Source organism: Perissodus microlepis, chromosome 7, assembly GCF_051167445.1.
Source record: "Perissodus microlepis isolate ML-2025 ecotype Zambia chromosome 7, ASM5116744v1, whole genome shotgun sequence".
Taxonomy (NCBI): Eukaryota; Metazoa; Chordata; class Actinopteri; order Cichliformes; family Cichlidae; genus Perissodus; species Perissodus microlepis.
Window position 1 is genome coordinate 10,574,376 of NC_140467.1, and position 17,316 is coordinate 10,591,691.

Here is a 17,316-nt window from a genome sequence, read left to right on the forward strand (position 1 = left end):
GAAAGAACCTTGCAGTTTTAGCAAAGCTGCAACTTTAAGCCTTTAGTGTTTTCAAACAAAAAAAAACAACAGTTAAACCAGTGAATAAAATTAAGCAGATTATCATGAGAAAGACATAATGAAATATATATAGATATATGTATAAATATATATGCAGGTGCATGAAAACATAAAGCATACATGGCAATTTAACCCACAAACATTACTGTAATGTGGACACATTTTACAACATCAGTTATGAGTGAATGAATGAATCCTTTATTTAAACAGCCTATTTGAGCTGAAGATCAATGAGCTACATAATAAAACAATACATTATGCACACAATTAAGAAAAACATATGCAAGTTAAATTTGATGTTAAACCAAGAAAAATCATTTATGTCTTCTTTTGGCTATATATGTGTGTCACCAGATGATGCATTACATTATTATTTGATATACGTTTTGAGTCGGATTTTTGATATGATTAGGGAATAAAAACAAACTAAACCAAAGCAAGGATTACATTTTGATATTTTACTGAAAAGCATTATTATAAAACAATGTTACGTCAGACAGTTTTGGCTGCGAAGGTTGGCCTCCAATGCTGCAAGACAAATCTCTGATGTGAAAAAGGCCTTTAGTCATCTCCATCGTGTTGTTTTTCCTCAGCGTTACAAGGCAGACTTCTGTCAAAGTAAAATATTCGAGCTCACTGATTGCTATCAGCGAGGTCTTTATTTGCCAAATTGAAATCCATTCCTTTACATGAAATTCTATTTGCACTCATTGCTCCTCATTCCCACTGAATGACTTCTTCCATGCTTTTAATCAGGCTTGCTATTTTTGGGGCTTTGGACATTTAATCTGCTAATTCTGTAAACATTGTTGTCTTGCAGCAGCGTAGTCTTATATGATCAAAGTGAAGGCTGATGGCAGTAGCTGCTTGCATATACTGTTGATTCAGTGGTGAGATACTATTGTGCACTTCATAACTGTTTATTTGACCTTGAATTGTTGCTGGCCTTATCTGTAGTCAGACGGGCTATTGTTCCATTATGTTCCTATGCAAGAGTCTACTTGTTGCGCACACACTTTGTGTTTCACTGGGATAAACTGAACACAATAGAGAAATCAGCAACTTGTTGAAGTGTTACTGATCTGTTGATGCAGTGCTAGATATCATTAATTCCTTCTTCCCTTTGTTTTCAGGATTTCCGAGTGTGTTTTTCTTAAAGTATAGTTTTTCTTTCCAGACTTACGTCAAATAAAGTGAGGCTAAGCTTCAAGTGCGCTTGAAATCTTACTTTTGTTTGGTTATTGTTTTCATAAGAATTCAGCAGTCCGTTTTTTTTATCAGAGCTCTTTTGTGTGGAATCTGCAGAATCTCACTGCAGATCTTGTGCAGATGAGTCATACAGTGTCGTGTGGTTCAAAATAAGGTACTGTAGCATGATAGAAATGGAAAGAACACATCTTTATGTGAAACGTGTTTTAAAAAGAAAATGCTTAATGGATCCAGACACTTTATGGTGATTTAGAAATTTTCAGTTTTGTTTCGGAAAGATTTATTTTAATTGAGAAACTACCAAAAACATATTTCTTTTAAAAAAAAGTCCTAATAATAATAATAACTATAAGCCGTTCTCTGTATTGTGGCATTTATTGTAGCTTTAACACCTTTTTATAAGATTTATATTTAATATTGGTTCAATACGATTACTTCTTTTATTTTCGATCGTTCCACACCCAGTGGATATAGCGATGTTTTTCAAGGGTGGTTGTCCAATGCGAAAAGGGAGAGGGAGTTCCTAAAATAAGTTGTTGGAACTCAAGAAAATAACTTCCTAAAATTAGTTGAATTGTTCTCAAGAAAAGGAAATGACTAATGATCATGAATGCCTAGGTGTGAATGGTGTGGGGATAGTCTAGCACATGCTGCTGTTTGTGTGCACAGTGAAAAACAACAAAGAACAACATTTTATTGTTCTTATTCAATTGTAATGGCCTCAGCTATTTCTTTTAAGCAGTCACAGTACATTTGCCAGTGAACTGCTCCTCGTCCCAAGATGCAAAGAATTGGCTTTGATGTAATCATTCACAGTAAAAATAAAGGGCTCATCAATTTTGAAATGGACATTTTATTTTTGTAAATGTGCAGGATAATTATCCCAGTCTATTAAAACTTCCCAGAGGGTTGGAAACACTTAACGCTGCATGCTGCAGCAAGCTGGAAAACAACACAGCGCGAGAGGTTTGGTTGATGACTGGGAGTGTTGTCAGTCACAGTGCATGGTTTGATGATGTGTTTCTGTTGCTGTGCACATCTGCAGGAAATGGTTTTGTTAACCCCAGGGGCTCTCCAGGCCTCCTCAGCACAGCCAGTGGCAATGGCCTGGGTAAAGTCATGCCCACCAAGTCTCCGCCACCCCCTGGAGGGAACATGGGAATGGGAAGCCGCAAGCCAGACCTGAGGGTTGTTATCCCTCCATCAAGCAAAGGGATGATGCCCCCGCTGGTGAGTAGAGAGCACACCACTGCACACGAGTATCACTAGCTGAAGCACCTTTAAATATCTCTGCTGCAGGGCAGAGCAGAGCTTTGTTTGGTGTCTTTATCAAGCCCTTCGTAGCAGAACACTTTGCCTGGATTTTGCCCAAACATGTTTTCGATGTTATCACAAAACGTAGCGTGGTGTTCAGCTGAGGTTTCCGCCTCACTTGAACACTTGAACTCAGGACTTTTATTTATCTGAGAAGTGGGGCTCAGTGTGGTAGCGTTAGTGTCTGAGATGTGTTCACCTCTATTTCAGTGTGGACCGAACCATGGATCTGCACCCTCCCTCCATTATTCACATTCATTCTGAGGCCTATAAAAACAATAAGAAGAAGAAAGCTTCAGGGTGCCCTGATCGTAGCAAACACATGAAGTTTAAGCAGACCCTCCGAGTCACGAATCGACATTCAGAAAACTGTAAAAGGGGGGTTGGGGTGGGATTTAAAGACAGTGGCAAGCAAATACCCTGATTCACCTCTGTGTGTTGTTTGTGGTGTCAGTAACAGGAGCCTTTCCAGAAAACCGATGTGTTTTGTAAATAAACCTCTGGTTACTGTGGCTGCTCCTCCTTTGCTGAGCCTCAGCTGGCCTGGAGCAGTGTTTAAACAACTGTGTGATACTGTGTCTGCTTGTGGAATACGTAGGAGTAGGACAGGTTGTGTTGCAAGAGGTGCAGGGTGGGAGGTCCTGTTCTGTCTGAGCCTACGAAGTATTTTCGACTGGTAGAGGCTGTTGAGGGCGTGGGCTGTGGCAGGTCTGCAGACAGCCTGTCATTAGGCCATAATGGTATTAAATTAATCACATCTCAGTGTGACAGAGTGTAGATGAAGACTTAATCAGGGGCCCAGGGTGTGAGCCAGATAATATCTTGTCGCCCTTGTCGTGTCTTCCTACCGCTATTGATTGAGTGTGGGTATTAAGAGCCCCGGCGTGGACACAGTATGTCCCACAGCACAGAAAAGATGGAAAATGGGCTTCTTGTTCTTCCTCCCAGCACAGGGGGGATTTTTAAGTGCACAGTACTAAGCAGCCATTATTGGTACCAGCGGAGAAGCTTCATTCGTAATTTCTGGTGATTATGATTTGATCTCAGTGCCACTCACAAATGTCAGCTCTCATTTGTGTAAGCTTCACTGACGTCTGACTGCTCCATCTTCTTTATTTACAAGACTTGAATTTTATAGCCCAACAAACCGGAGCACCAGCGCTTCATACCCACACGTGCTACGGTTTGGTGACCGCATGTATTTGCATTACATTTAAAAAAGCAAATTTAACTGCTTTGTTCAAAGAGAGCGGGATTTACCAGTGATTGGTCACCAGAAGTTTTTATATTTATTATTGTCCCTTTTACTGTAAATTCCTGCACTTGTCACCTCCCCCCACCCCGAGCGATTTACAGCCGCTCTGCTGCTTTTCTGTAACTCTCTTCTTTTCTTCTGTTGAGGGCAGTCTGAGGAGGAGGAAATGGATTTGGTGAGTTTTGAGAAATGCCTGGGCAAATGGCTGCAATGTGAACGTGCTTCCGGTGATCACTGATGCTAGACTGAAGGCACCGCGCACACTGGAGACTGGCTCTCAGATCTCCCAGTGATAAGAAACAAGACATGGAAAAACAAAAACAACAACGACAAAAACATTAACACTGCATGCTTTGGGTTTGGCCTGTGAAAATTGCCTCGGCCTGTTAAATTGGCTCCTCTATTCCCAACACGTCAATGTTAGTCATATACCACCAGAGTTTATGTGTGAAAGTGTGTGTGTGTGACAGAGAAAGCGAGCGAGAGAAAGGAAGAGGGAGAGAAAGCAGATCAGTGATTACTTTTTAAAATTATTTTACGCATAGTTTCATGTTTTACAACTCAAAGAGTGATGAGTAAATTATAAATCATTTATATTTTTTAAGCCAGAGAGGATTACATCATCTTAAATGATATCACCTTACGAGATAGTCGGTGAAGTCATCTGGCTGGAGAGTGTTGGAACAATGCGAGGAAGCCATCGACTGTAGATCATGATGCAATGGCGCTTCAAACACAACTGCTGGCAGCTGCACATATGTTTGTTACATTAAACACTGGGGATTTTTATAGTATTGTTCTAAACTTTTGCTGCGTTTCATTAGTGGATCTGCAACTCACTGAAGAGTTTGCTGCATGACCACAACAAGCTGCATTTTTTTTTTGCGGACTGCATGCCAGTCACTGCACTAAAAACCACTGGGGCTCTGCTGTGTGTCACTCTGGGTGCTGATATGTGTCATATACGCTGTCCTCGTATACCGTCTGAAATATTCGGGTGTGAAACTGATCTCCAGACTCACTTTAATGGCTCACTCTGATTGTTTTTGCGGTGGACTCTTGTGGAGTGGAGCTTGCCCAAAACGAGTGTTCTTAACTCTTTAATAACACTGTAACAAAATGCATTTGTCATGCTTTTAATTGCACATCAGCAATTCTGTACTGACGTCGGTCAGCTTTCTACTTTAAATAGCAGAATTCTACCTAAATTTATTGCAAAGTTCTCTCAACATTTTTCTGTATATATTAAATATAGACGAATCTGTAGGTAATCAGACTAAATATATCAGTTTACTGTTAGGTGTCCTCATTTTTTAATCTACTTTCATAAACTTTTTAAAGCACACAGTCAATAATAAATCAGAAAGAGCGGAACATTTACAGCAATGAAGCTACACTGCCACCTTGTGGCAGCTTTTATTATTACATGCACATTCTTGACACGACCTTTAGTACAGAATATGGAACACTTTGAAAAAAATAGTCATTAAAAAAACTGGATCATTTGTAGCCTTTACATTAGGGACTTTTAACTTTGCCCAAGAGCTACTTTAGCGAAATGACTGAATCATCTGCAGTATTTATCAGGTAAAACAATAAAAGGATCAAAAGACAAACAAAGAAAGGATTTTGCTTTATTCAGTAACTACAGCTTCATTAAACTGAAAATGCTTTAGTTACATTTTGAAAACATTAGGCAGAGGTGAAAACTCATCAATAAGTCTTACTTAGTGCAGCCTGCCCTTGGCATTATATGGCTGATTTGGCACCCGGCCTCTAATTCGAGTAACACGACACTAAATGAAGTGTTTTAAATGATACTATTGGCACTGTTTAGTATCCAAGTGTGATATTTTTATAGTGCCATGTTTTGAGCTAAAGTATTTTCTTTGTTGTTTGTGTTTTTTGCAGAACACTCAGAGGATAAGCAGTTCCCAGTCCACCCAGCCGCTGGCTACTCCAGTAGTGTCTGTCACCACCCCCAGCTTACCCCCACAGGGCCTGGTCTACTCAGGCATGACCACCTCCTACAATCCTGCTGGTGAGTCTGGACTCGCTCACCCCCCTCCCAGACTGACAACAACCTTTTTGGCCGAGATTATTTGCACAACACGCTGTTGGTTCCTGCTCTTTTCTCAGTGGCACACAGTGTTGTAACTGAAATGCGAGTGAGTTCTCAGTGTGCGTGGTTGCTTTTTTTTTTTTTTTTTTTTTAACAGAGTACTCCCTGAGCAGTGCAGAGATCTCTTCCCTACAGGGCTTCAGCTCTCCTGGGCTCTCGCTGGGCTCCATGTCGGCATGGCAACAGCATCAACTGGGCCAAGCAGCTCTTAATTCTTTGGTGTGAGTAACACACTTACAAACAAAAGCACACTCTCCAGACGCCCTCACATAAAAGCAACACCCACTGTGCTCTGTGATATCATACTGAATCACACATCTACAGTCCTGGCTTTTCACATTATTTCAGTTCATATTTGTTCGCTCGCTGTTTTTGACCAAGAACAAAATGTCTCGCTTATCTTTGCTGCAGTGGCGGAGGTCACCTACCTCAGGGTTCCAACCTATCTATCAGCACCAGCCAGAGCATAAACATCAAGTCTGAGCCTATCTCACCGCCACGGGAGCGCGTCACCCCGTCTGGGTTCCCCTCACAGCAGCCGCAGCAAGGGTCCAGCCGACAGGAAGTTCTGGGACGTTCACCTGCCGACAGCCTCAGCTCGTCTTGTAGCTCATATGATGGCAGTGATCGCGAGGACCACCGGCCAGACTTCCACTCCCCGCTGGGGCTGGGCAGACCCCCTGCTGGCTCGGAGGACAGGGAGAGCCCGTCGGTCAAGCGCTTGCGCATGGACACATGGGTGACATAAAGAGCTCTGATCAAGCCTCCAGTCACCAGCCGGTCAGAGAGAGAGGGAGGGGTTAGACATGGAGCTAAAAGAGAGAGAAAGAGGGAAAAAGAGAGAGTGAGGGAAAGAGAGAGAGAGAGAGAGAGAGCAAGGGTCCTTACAGCTATCATTGTCATGCTATTATTCAACTCCACTTCAGTTTGTATGACTGAGATGTAATGTAATAAGACGTGTCAGGACATATCTAAAGTTAATTCTCAGACTGATAAAATAAGATTAAAAACTCAGCTAGGTGGACTGAATTATATGCACAAACAGGTGGTATCAGGTACTTGGTGCAATTCAGGAGATGCTGCAGAAGAAAGATGTTCAAAGAAAATCGTTAAACAATAGGCGGTAGATTACTTTAGTCACTGGTCTAGTCAGACACTTACATGTAGTTGCTGTTTTTGCTGTTGTGCTTGCAAGTTGCAAACAGTCAGAGAAAATTGTGTTGCTTTCAGGCTGAGGACCCGTGCATATGATATTTCACTGCAAGAACTGTCTTTAAAATCATGCTGTAATCACACAAGACCTTTTATATTAAGTGGCCTCTCCTAATTTATTGACTGAGTGGATCAGGCGCGCATCAGTTTAAAGGACCAGTGTGTGGGATTTGGTAGAATTTAGCTGCGATGGTGTGTGTTGCAAATTGATCCCTCACTTTTCCCCTTCCGAGGCCGCCAATGTAGAAACGTGAAAGGTTTGTCCACGTTTGTCCCACATGACCGACTCCGTGGAAGAAAATACTGCTCTAATTATAAGCCACACATCCCCCCTTCAGAAAAAACAAATTCAATTACAGTTGACTACACACTAATTCAAACATGTTTGTGAATGCTGTAATATACGCCTGCCGTTGGATACTCAAACATCCAGCACACTGGTCCTTTTTATCGAAGTTACACAGGTATTTTGATCCTACAGTAAATCGTTGCAACAGTTCAGACTACTTTAGTGAATACATGAAACATAAATGTCGGGGGTAAAAATGAGATAGCAGCAGAATCTATTGCAATAATGACAATAACTATTCATTTTATAATTTAAAAGATTAGGGTATGTAAATGTGCAATTAAGATAATGCCCAGTTGAGCTGGTGAGAAAGTCAGCATGTTCACGTTTGTGTAACAGTTCATCAGTAATATAAGCCAAAGCTGTTTTTTTGTGTTGTTTTGTACAGTTGCATTGATTTCTCCTAACAACTCACTCAAACGCACCGTTTGTTTCGTCACAGTTCTTATTTGTTATTGTGCTTTTATTATAGTTTAAAGTCATGTAAACCAGATCTTGAATCGATATCGAAAGCCATGAACATTTGCTGTTCTGTTTGTGTAATTGATCATTTGAGCCAAACGTCGTCTTTTGTTGTGTAAATAGCTACTTTAATATATATTACCAGGGTGTGAGTACATGCTGAATGTACTGTATGATCACCGTTTTCAAGGAAAGTATATTTTTGTGGTTTACAGCCAAGTTTACAAGAGTACACCCTTAAAGAAAAAGAAAAAAAAAGTAGATCATTCACTGGTCAATATTTACTATTATGTTAGTCTCTTTGGAAATGAAATCGCCAACATAAAACTCCCATGTGTTTAGTTCCAGATGGCTAATTTGTTTTGTCTCTCTTTTTAGTGGTTTAGTGGTGATTGTTTGTCCTGATGACATTGTAATAACAATGCTGTGAGGTTGAAGTTCCACTATTTTCATATTTCTTAAGGATAATCACAAGGCTAGGGGAAATAGGGTTTCTTCTCACCTATTGTGCTGGCCTGTGTTAGCAGCTGCTGAATACACTGCCACCATTCAAATCCAAGGTCCAAGCCCCTCACTGAGGAATAATCTATTGTTAATGCGTGTAGCTCGACTGAAAGACACGTCATCTCTCAAGCCATTTCCGCTATCGTGCTATTGGTTCATGCAATTAAAGGAAGACACATGGACATGGCAGAAGTGGCTGCTGACCTTCGTACAAAACCAGTCATGCCTGTTCCCACGTGTAGTTGTAAATATGTAAGTCTGCTTGAACTGTCCGTCACAATTGCGTGCAAAAAACACCCATGTGTGTCATGAATTGGCTACGCAAACTTCATCTTATCTCCATTTCCCGTTAGTAAGAGTAGTGCAGCCTGAGGAACAGTGAAAATCTGAAGCTGTTGAGGTCATGTAAAGACAGGAGATGGTGTGCAGGGGGAGGGGCTGTGACTTGTTTTCTTCTTCATCCTCACTGGAAAGGAATCATTCAGCAGCCAAATCATAATAAAACACACTGACTGACTTCAATCTCACTGCTGAAAGGCACACATTTGTATGAGAAGTTTGCTGTACAAGACGAGTGTTGCTGTGTCTTCGCCATGGCTTTTCTTGTTTGCGCTTCTGAGGTTTCTGACCTATGCTGCCCCCATCAACAGCTCCATGGTTGCTCACGTCTGTAATGATCTATGCAGTTAACCCCGATTCACATTAAACATACAGAATATGATGTCATTACAGGTCACGTTTAGTCTGCGGTGCATTAGGAAGACGAGTGTTAAAGACTGTTAGCCTCCTAAAGTGCCACAGAAGGAAGTTGCTGGAGTACAAGTTAGGTCTAATACATTTCATTAAATTATTTATTTGGATACCCTATGTCAATTTCCACATACTCACATGGTGTATAGTAATCCATAATGTAATGTAGTTTTAACACAGCTGGTGAGAATAGCAATAATAAAAGACTACAACGAAAACCATCTGCCTGTCTGGGCAGCATCACCTCGAAGTTGAGCACATATTTTAGCACTCGATAACATATCAGGGAATTTTGTAGTTGCTCTATCTATATGCACAGTTAGGAAAATGCCTTATCCCAAAGAGAAATGACACCGCTTTTACTTTCCCTCAGTAAAACAAAGACAATGCAGATTTCAAGCAAACATGACCAGACCTGCCTCGTCTCAGATAGGACACACGCAAGAAAACGCATGGCGAATGCACTGCGATACACTTTGCTCTTTTGGTCTCTGTCCAAGTTGTGCACAACTGATGAATGTGAAAGGAAAGGGTAATCAATGAACCTCTGTCGAGGACTTTCTTCACTTTGCTGTGCAAGAGTACACTGCTTTGCTTCACTGCTTTTATAAACAGAACTACGTGTTTGGTAAGTGTTTGTAGTTGATAGTTCACTTAACTAAAGAAGCTGTTTTCGGTTTGAATGCTCAGACCGTTTGGCGGCACAAGCTGGACTTTGTTGCCAATAATGACATTATTTGTTTCAGAATCAAAATAGATTTGAAGTTAATCTACATTTTATTTCCCTTGAATGTGTTCCTTTATTTTCAGCATAAATATTCAAGTGAACTTTTTATTAAACAATTAAGATACTATGCTAGATGTTGTACAAAATTTGTATTCTTCACAAAAGTACAAAATATTGGCTTTTAATGTGTAATTTAGGTTATCTCTCTTATTCTGTATAAAATGAAGTAAACAACTCTTTCATAGAATTTGTTCTCCTGTGAAGTCCCAAACAGTAGAAACTGTCAACTTTATTAAACACCTCAGTGTATGCTCAGTCTGATCTCACTGTCTATTTATCTTTGAATTATGCAAAGACTTTTTTTCCCTCGTCTCTTATATCGGTGTACTATATTTATTTGGTTCACTGGGCCCACTGCCATTGTCAATTTGATGCAAGCTGAACAGGCAGCACATTGCTTCTAAAAACTTGAAAAAACCCAGAATTTATATAAGAAATGTTTCATTTCCAGTTTGTGTATTTTAAAATCATATTAATTTCCAATGAAAAAGTAAGACTACTGCACTGGAAAAAACCCCAAATAACTGTCCATTGAATCCAATCATGTGTGATCACGTGTAATATTAAGTAATTTTCTGCCTATGCATTAACTTCTACATAGATTTTATTTTATATATTGTATATGATTTGGAAATTTGTATTTACTACAATGAAAATCTTCCATGTATTGCAATGGAGAATCTCTAAGTTTGTCAAGTTAATACAACAATATTATTGTTAGAACAGCTACAAATTATATATAGTAGAAACCATATTTTTTGCATTCAGCTGTTACAGGCACCAGTAGAGAACAGTGTATTTGCATGCTATTGCCTGCAGGAGGCACTGCAGTCCAATAAATTAGTCAATAGTTTGCTGGGCCGTTACTAAAGCAGGGGAATGTACTGCAAAGGAAAACTAGTTTATTCCATCTCTCTTGATCTACTTTGACTAAAGCTTATTATTACTTCTTATTAGTGGGCTCTATATTAATTTTATGTCGACTATACAAATGTGTATGTGGAAGATGGGAGATGACAGACGTTATGAGCCATCAATATATGAATATGAGGTTAAATGGACACACCAAAAAGTAAGGGAAAAATAAAATAAAATGTAAAAAAACAAAACAACACAAGTATAAGCTTTAACATGACAATGAGAAGGGAAAAAAACAACATAAACCATTTGGGGACTGAATCACTGATCACACCAAAAGTCAAAGTTAAAATTGTCATATTTTTATATATTGAGACATTATTTGGAAAGTGAATTATTGTTATAAGTTCGATATTTTTAGTGTTGTTCCTTACCTATTGAGGCTTTTTGAAAAAAGGAAAGTTCTACAGAATTTCAGTAGAACACTAAACACACCCCATGATTCAACAGCTTTTGCACCTTTTGCAGCAAAAAGTCGAAGTAATTGCTTCCTTTGTGACTTTATCAGTCTCTCACATTGTTGTGGAGGAATTTTTCCCACTTTTCATTACAACATTTCAGTTTCAGTTGATTAAGGTTTGCAGCCATTCATTTACGCACACGTCTCTTAAACATTTCAATCAAATTGAGGTTTAGACTTTGACTGGACTATTGCAACACCTTGATTCTTCTTCTTCTTTTTTTTTTTTTAGTTATTCTGTTATAGATTTGCTGGTGTGTATGTAATCGTTGCTCTATAGTTTCAGTTGTAGTTAAACTTTATCAGAGGAGTTCATGGTCAACTCAATGACTACAAGGTGCCCAGGTCCCATGGCTAAAAGATAAGCTTGAATCATCACACCTCCACCACCATGATATAAGGTTTATGCTGATATGCTGTGTTTGGATTCCATGGCTCTGTGCATCATGGCAAAACTGCTCTACTTTGGTTTTATCTGTCCAAAGGAAATCGTGTACAAAGTTGCTATGCTTCCAAACCAACACGTATTTGTTCAGTCTTTTTCTAATTTCTGCCATGGACTGAGGCCTGTAGAGTCTGAGGCATAGTTCTCAGTTTTGTTTTGGTTTTTTTAATTTCTCTGAACATTGTATGGTCTTACTTTGGAGAGAATTTGCTGGGAAGACCATTCCGGAGAAGACCATGTTACTGTGTTAACATACCTGGATGCTTCAGACAGAAAACCAAACCCTCTGCTTTTGTAAAGGTTGTTGGTTCTCACTTAGCAGCTGAAACTTACCCTCTTAAATCCCATGGAAGCAGTAAGAGTTCTGTTTTTCACAGGACTACACAGTGTTTTTGCAATAGACTTTCATTCCTGACAGCAGGAAAATCACAGGTGGAGCTGATGACATTAATGACTCATGACTCAGTTCCAATCAATGTCCTAGTAAACCGTGACCCTGCAGCAATATACGTAATAGCAGGGCCTCCCATAAATGGAATGCAGACATCTTTAATACACCTATTCCTTTCTAGTCATGGCAAGTCAAAGTGTTTATTAGTGGGTGGGTCCATTTAGAGGACAACTTTGTATATTTTTACTATATTCATCTGCCACCTGTTCTTGCTAGCTACTTGCCAAATTGTAAACAAACCGATTCTTCTATTGCACTTTACTACTTGAGCACCTTAAACAACATGCCCCATTCACTCATTCATTTTCTACACTTTTTTTTAAACATCTAAGTGATTTCTAGCTAACATTCTCACACCTTCGTTTGGATGAACACACCAGGAGCAACACAGGCCTCAGTATCTCCAATCTCAAATTGGAAGGTCATCTTCTAATCCCCTCGATTAGTGGATGACCTGCTCTACCTCCTGAGCCACAGGTCAGCACAGGCTTGAAAATAATTACCTCTCCTACAACAGATTAAATAGTTACAGTTTTAAACCATTTGACCACTGACAATGTTTAAATCTTAAGCTCAAACCCTGGTAAAAACTATTTCTTTACTTTTACTTTCATCACTTTGAATGCAGTTTGTGTCTGTGTGTAAAGGATTACTTACAGGGAGGTATTGTCAAACAAGTAAAAAATCCTGAAAGGTCATTTTCCCATGGCAAACTATCAAACTGTCCACACAGTGTTACATATTAGTTTGTTAACACTGCCCAGCTGCACAGTTCTAACATTAGCATTTTATTGCCCGGGCATTGACTAAGGTACCATTATTAAGGTAAGAAAAAACAAACATGCAGGTAATTGTTACAACCTGTATCAGCGAAAGACAGATTATGATTTTATTTTACACTTTGAATCTTGAGGCTTTTGCACACATTCTCCGTGTGATTCCTTGATTTCTTAAACAGGCAGCTGGAGTCTGATGGTTGGGAAAGGTTGGGTCACATTTCACTGCGTGTTATAGTTGTATAACTATGTACGTGACAAATAAAAGGATCTTGAATCTTGAAGCAGTGGGAACAGTTCAGTATAGTTCTAGAAATCAGAACCAGTTCGAGAGTACAGTTCTGAATCATAGATGTTAGGCTGAGCAATTACTGCTCGAAGTATAGAACAGACTTTTGTCCACTGGTTTATTTTAAATGTGCTGGCCAAAATTTTCTCTCTGAATTAAAGTCGGCTTTCTCTAGAAAACTCTGCTTTTTCACATCTTGTGTAAGCAGGGTCTCATCATCCATTTATGTACAGAACTGTTATTACAGTGTAATCTCTAATTAGATGCTCAGATTACCTGAGAGGGAAACAGCAAAATGCTGCACTTCCTAAAGTGCATGTAAACATGGGTGTAGTTAAAGTTTGAGTGGGGAAGGTGGGATGTGTGTGCATTTGGGGTGTGGGTCATAGACTCTACAATCTAACCACTGTAGAATTTCTGAGGCATTATACTGTTATATGTCACACGTTTAAATATTCATTTCCATAAAATCATTAAGGTAGAATGGAAAACTGAATCAGGTTGTCAGTTATCAGGGGAATGAGTCTGAAAAACACATACTTGTTAAATTAATTGTTGAATACATGGTCAAACAATGGTCACAGACACCATAAACATTGGACAGCATCAACACCTTTTGGACTAATCCTTAGTGTTAGTGTTGGAGGGGTCATTTATCAGCTAAGCTATCTAGACTGGTTAACAAGTTTCATTAATAAACTGTGTGGGTTCAACAGAGACACAATCATCAAATCTGAAGCAAAGGATTGTCTGCACCACATGGCAACTCAAAACATTACTCAGCTAGTCCTTTAAAAATGCTGCGCAAGATTAGAACAGCATGCATTAAAACACTCACTTCATAGGGGAGGTGAGGCCTAATGAGACTGGAAGGCCACCTGCCATTCAATATGGCCACACCCTTAACTCAGTTATGCAAAATGTACTCACTCAGAGTTGTTATGAAGGGATAAACTAGACTCCATCTCTTTTCTTTTTTGGTACCATGTTAAATCCCTTGTGGAAAGAGCCACAAGTGGCACCTAGAGGAACTACAGTTTTTGGCACTTTATTCCTGGACTCCATTTTTCTCCATGTTTGAAACTTGGTTAAGGTGCTATCATATTTAATTAGTCAAAGACATTCATTAAAAAATAAATAAACAAACAAACAAAAATGTAGTTTATTCCAATGTGAAATAAAAACGAATGAGTTTGTGAATCTCAACATTGTTTTCATGTTTTTTGTAATGCGTTTTTTAATTTAAAAATGAAGAGGATGCATGTATATCCTCATTATAAGAAGACCAGTAACTTAGCAATAAAAATAAAAATTAACTGACAATTTCAGTTTTATGATGAGGATTTAACTAATGAACAACACAGGTGAACCTGAAATAAATATTATTTTGCACCTTCAGTAGGCTAGGACATAATAAGGCCTGAGCAAAATTCTGCTTTATTCTGACTTAACAGCACTTAAAAGCTTCTTCTGGCGACTTTTTGGGAACTGGTGTTGTGATGTAAGCGCGGATATTCGTGTGATAGACTCGCGGCCTGCCCACCGCTCCCTGGAATTAGATAAGCGTTTGAGAAAATGGATGGATAAATTGAAATCAACTGAACACTGCTAGATCATAGCTGGAGACCCAGGTATCATCCACGATCCATCCAGGTGATCCTTCACGCAAAATTGAGTTAGTCAGAAAAAGACGTTACTGTTAAAGTGAAACAGCAATGTGAACAGAGTGCAACCGCTCGGTGTTCAGGGAGCAATCCGATAGGTGAGCATAACATTGTCTGCAAATGCCCAAGAAGCTGAACTTAAAAGGGGAATGCCCAGGATCAGGTAAGATTTACATTTTTTGGGCGCATTCTTGAAATTTGGCACACCGTGTTCAGGAAATCTTGCGCAGGAATATGGCCAAATCTTCTTGCCCTTTTTCCTCCATCAACTGTCAGTTGTAATAATGCAAAGGTGCAACCACTTCATTTTCAGCCAAACAGGCCTCATTTCATTCATTAACTCGACTCTGCAATCTCATGTTTAAAACATCTTAATTTTTAGGTCAACTAAAATGTACTTTCTGCCACATATTCACTGTCTTTGGGACAACAGCTTTTGAAAATAGCCACGGTTATATAATTATTTTTAGATGATGGATTTCCTCATTTTTCAAGCCAGCCAGTGATCATTATTGTGTCTGGCTGCTCTGCTGCTTTAGTGAAAAACGGCTCTATAAGTCGTGGCCTCCCTGGTATCTAGCTGAGCAAGATTGCCGTGCGGGCTCTTTTTGAGACATTGTCTAAACATGTTATGCAAACTTAACCCCCTAGGACCTGGACATCACATGTTGGGTTATTTAGACCAAAATACTAAATCTTGCTCTACAAGGGCCTTATGTCCACTTATGAGGACATTATACAAATACAAATATCCTCATATGTGGTTCTCATTTGTCTTAGAAACAAAAATCAGGTTAAAAAAAATCTGCTAATTCTTTGTTTTTAGATTCATCAGGTCCCAATCAGCTCAAATATCAAAGAGAAATTAAAAATGCATGCCATGGAAGAGTTCGGGTCTTAGGAGGTTAATGGTGTTGTACACATTTTGAGCATATCTCGTAATCGAAGTAACTCTGGGCCAATTGTAATCCAGCTAAGAATCAGATTGTTAGCCTAACCACTAGCAGCTAGGTCAGTTACTGCCAGTACATCTACTGTAATTTTACTTTACTCTACTTTACTTTATATCAATATAATATTGATACTCTTAAATACGAAGAAAAAGTTAAAACTACATTTATCAAACATACATCACGGATGTTTTAGGCCACTCAGTCCACAGGCTCACTCTTTAATGACTGTATTCAGTTTGTAGGCTTGCTTGTGCATAACTCAGTAGATTTGTCCCCAAGTGCATGTTCTTGGCTCTCCTTCCCGAGACCAGCTGTGATTTAGGCTGGAAGATGTCCACTGTGCATGGGTAGAGTAACCAAGCAGGGTTTTGGGTTGTTTGAGTTGAGCGAGAAGGAGGGCGACAGGCCACCTGCCATAGGGGCTTGCCCTGTTCTGATGCCCAACCCTGCCTTTCAAGTGGAAGCCAAGTAGAGGGTCTTTCATGTGGGCCTGATCTCCTAAAGACATCAGCAAATATTGAACAAGACAGTCCAGACTCAAACACATCTGTTGTCATATAGTCTCAACTGTTAGGCTCAGACAAAGATAGAGAGAGAGAGAGGGAACACCAGTGTGTCTGTTGCATTAGCTTCTATCTGTAGACAGAAAGCTATAGTTTATACTTTGCAAACACAAATGCTCCTTTTTAACTAGCTTAGGCTAAACCACGTTCTACTGTAAACAAATATGGGGGTGTACGAAAGTAATGGAGTTGAGTATGGCGAGGCAGCTACCGAGTGCCAGATCCTCCCTGACATTTCATATGCCTCAGTCATGTTGCAGAATCCATCAGCAGCATTTTTGGGACTGTTTTAGACACATAGGAAAGACAGTTGTATTGTATAATTAGGCTAGATTAAGGTATTAAGTATATTTTCAAATACTTGGGGCTATAATGGAACCCATATGAGAGAATGCAAGTCGTAAAACAGACAAATTGCCTCACAAATGCAAATAAACTGTCAAATATACAAATCAACACTGAGCAAGCTGGCATAACAGGCTACTGTGCTGTGAGCAACTGTTTCATAGTTTCAACGCTGCAGTGTTGGTTTACTCTCTCGCTACGTTGTCTTAATTTACTCCATAATTCTTGTCAGATTTTGTTTTCTTAGCCCACATAAGTGGAGTCAAACTGTACTTTGTGTTGCTCCATCTATCACAGACAACTTGGGTAGGACTGAACAGTTGAAAGGCATTCACATAGTCATTGAAACTCGCCTTGTTTGACTGGTACGGCTAGTTTCACCTGCTGCTGCTCCTCCACCAATCACTTGTCTGGGATCCTACGTGATC

The 17,316-nt window shown here is 39.6% G+C and overlaps 1 protein-coding gene across 8 annotated transcripts in view; it reads left to right on the forward strand.

The window, feature by feature from the left end:
* The window catches only part of mef2aa (myocyte enhancer factor 2aa), a 64,127-nt gene extending 53,848 nt beyond the window's left edge, over positions 1 to 10,279 (forward strand). For 6 of the 8 annotated variants that reach the window (XM_084933351.1, XM_084933350.1, XM_084933355.1 and 3 more), the window contains 5 exons: positions 2,315 to 2,499; positions 3,990 to 4,013; positions 5,750 to 5,879; positions 6,058 to 6,181; positions 6,372 to 10,279. In XM_084933351.1, coding sequence (XP_084789477.1) covers positions 2,315 to 2,499; positions 3,990 to 4,013; positions 5,750 to 5,879; positions 6,058 to 6,181; positions 6,372 to 6,708 — 800 coding nt within the window. In that variant the 3' untranslated portion in view covers positions 6,709 to 10,279. The remainder of the gene's footprint in view (positions 1 to 2,314; positions 2,500 to 3,989; positions 4,014 to 5,749; positions 5,880 to 6,057; positions 6,182 to 6,371) is intronic. The other 2 variants (XM_084933353.1, XM_084933354.1) reach the window with 1 other exon arrangement.
* Positions 10,280 to 17,316: the final 7,037 nt, after the last annotated feature.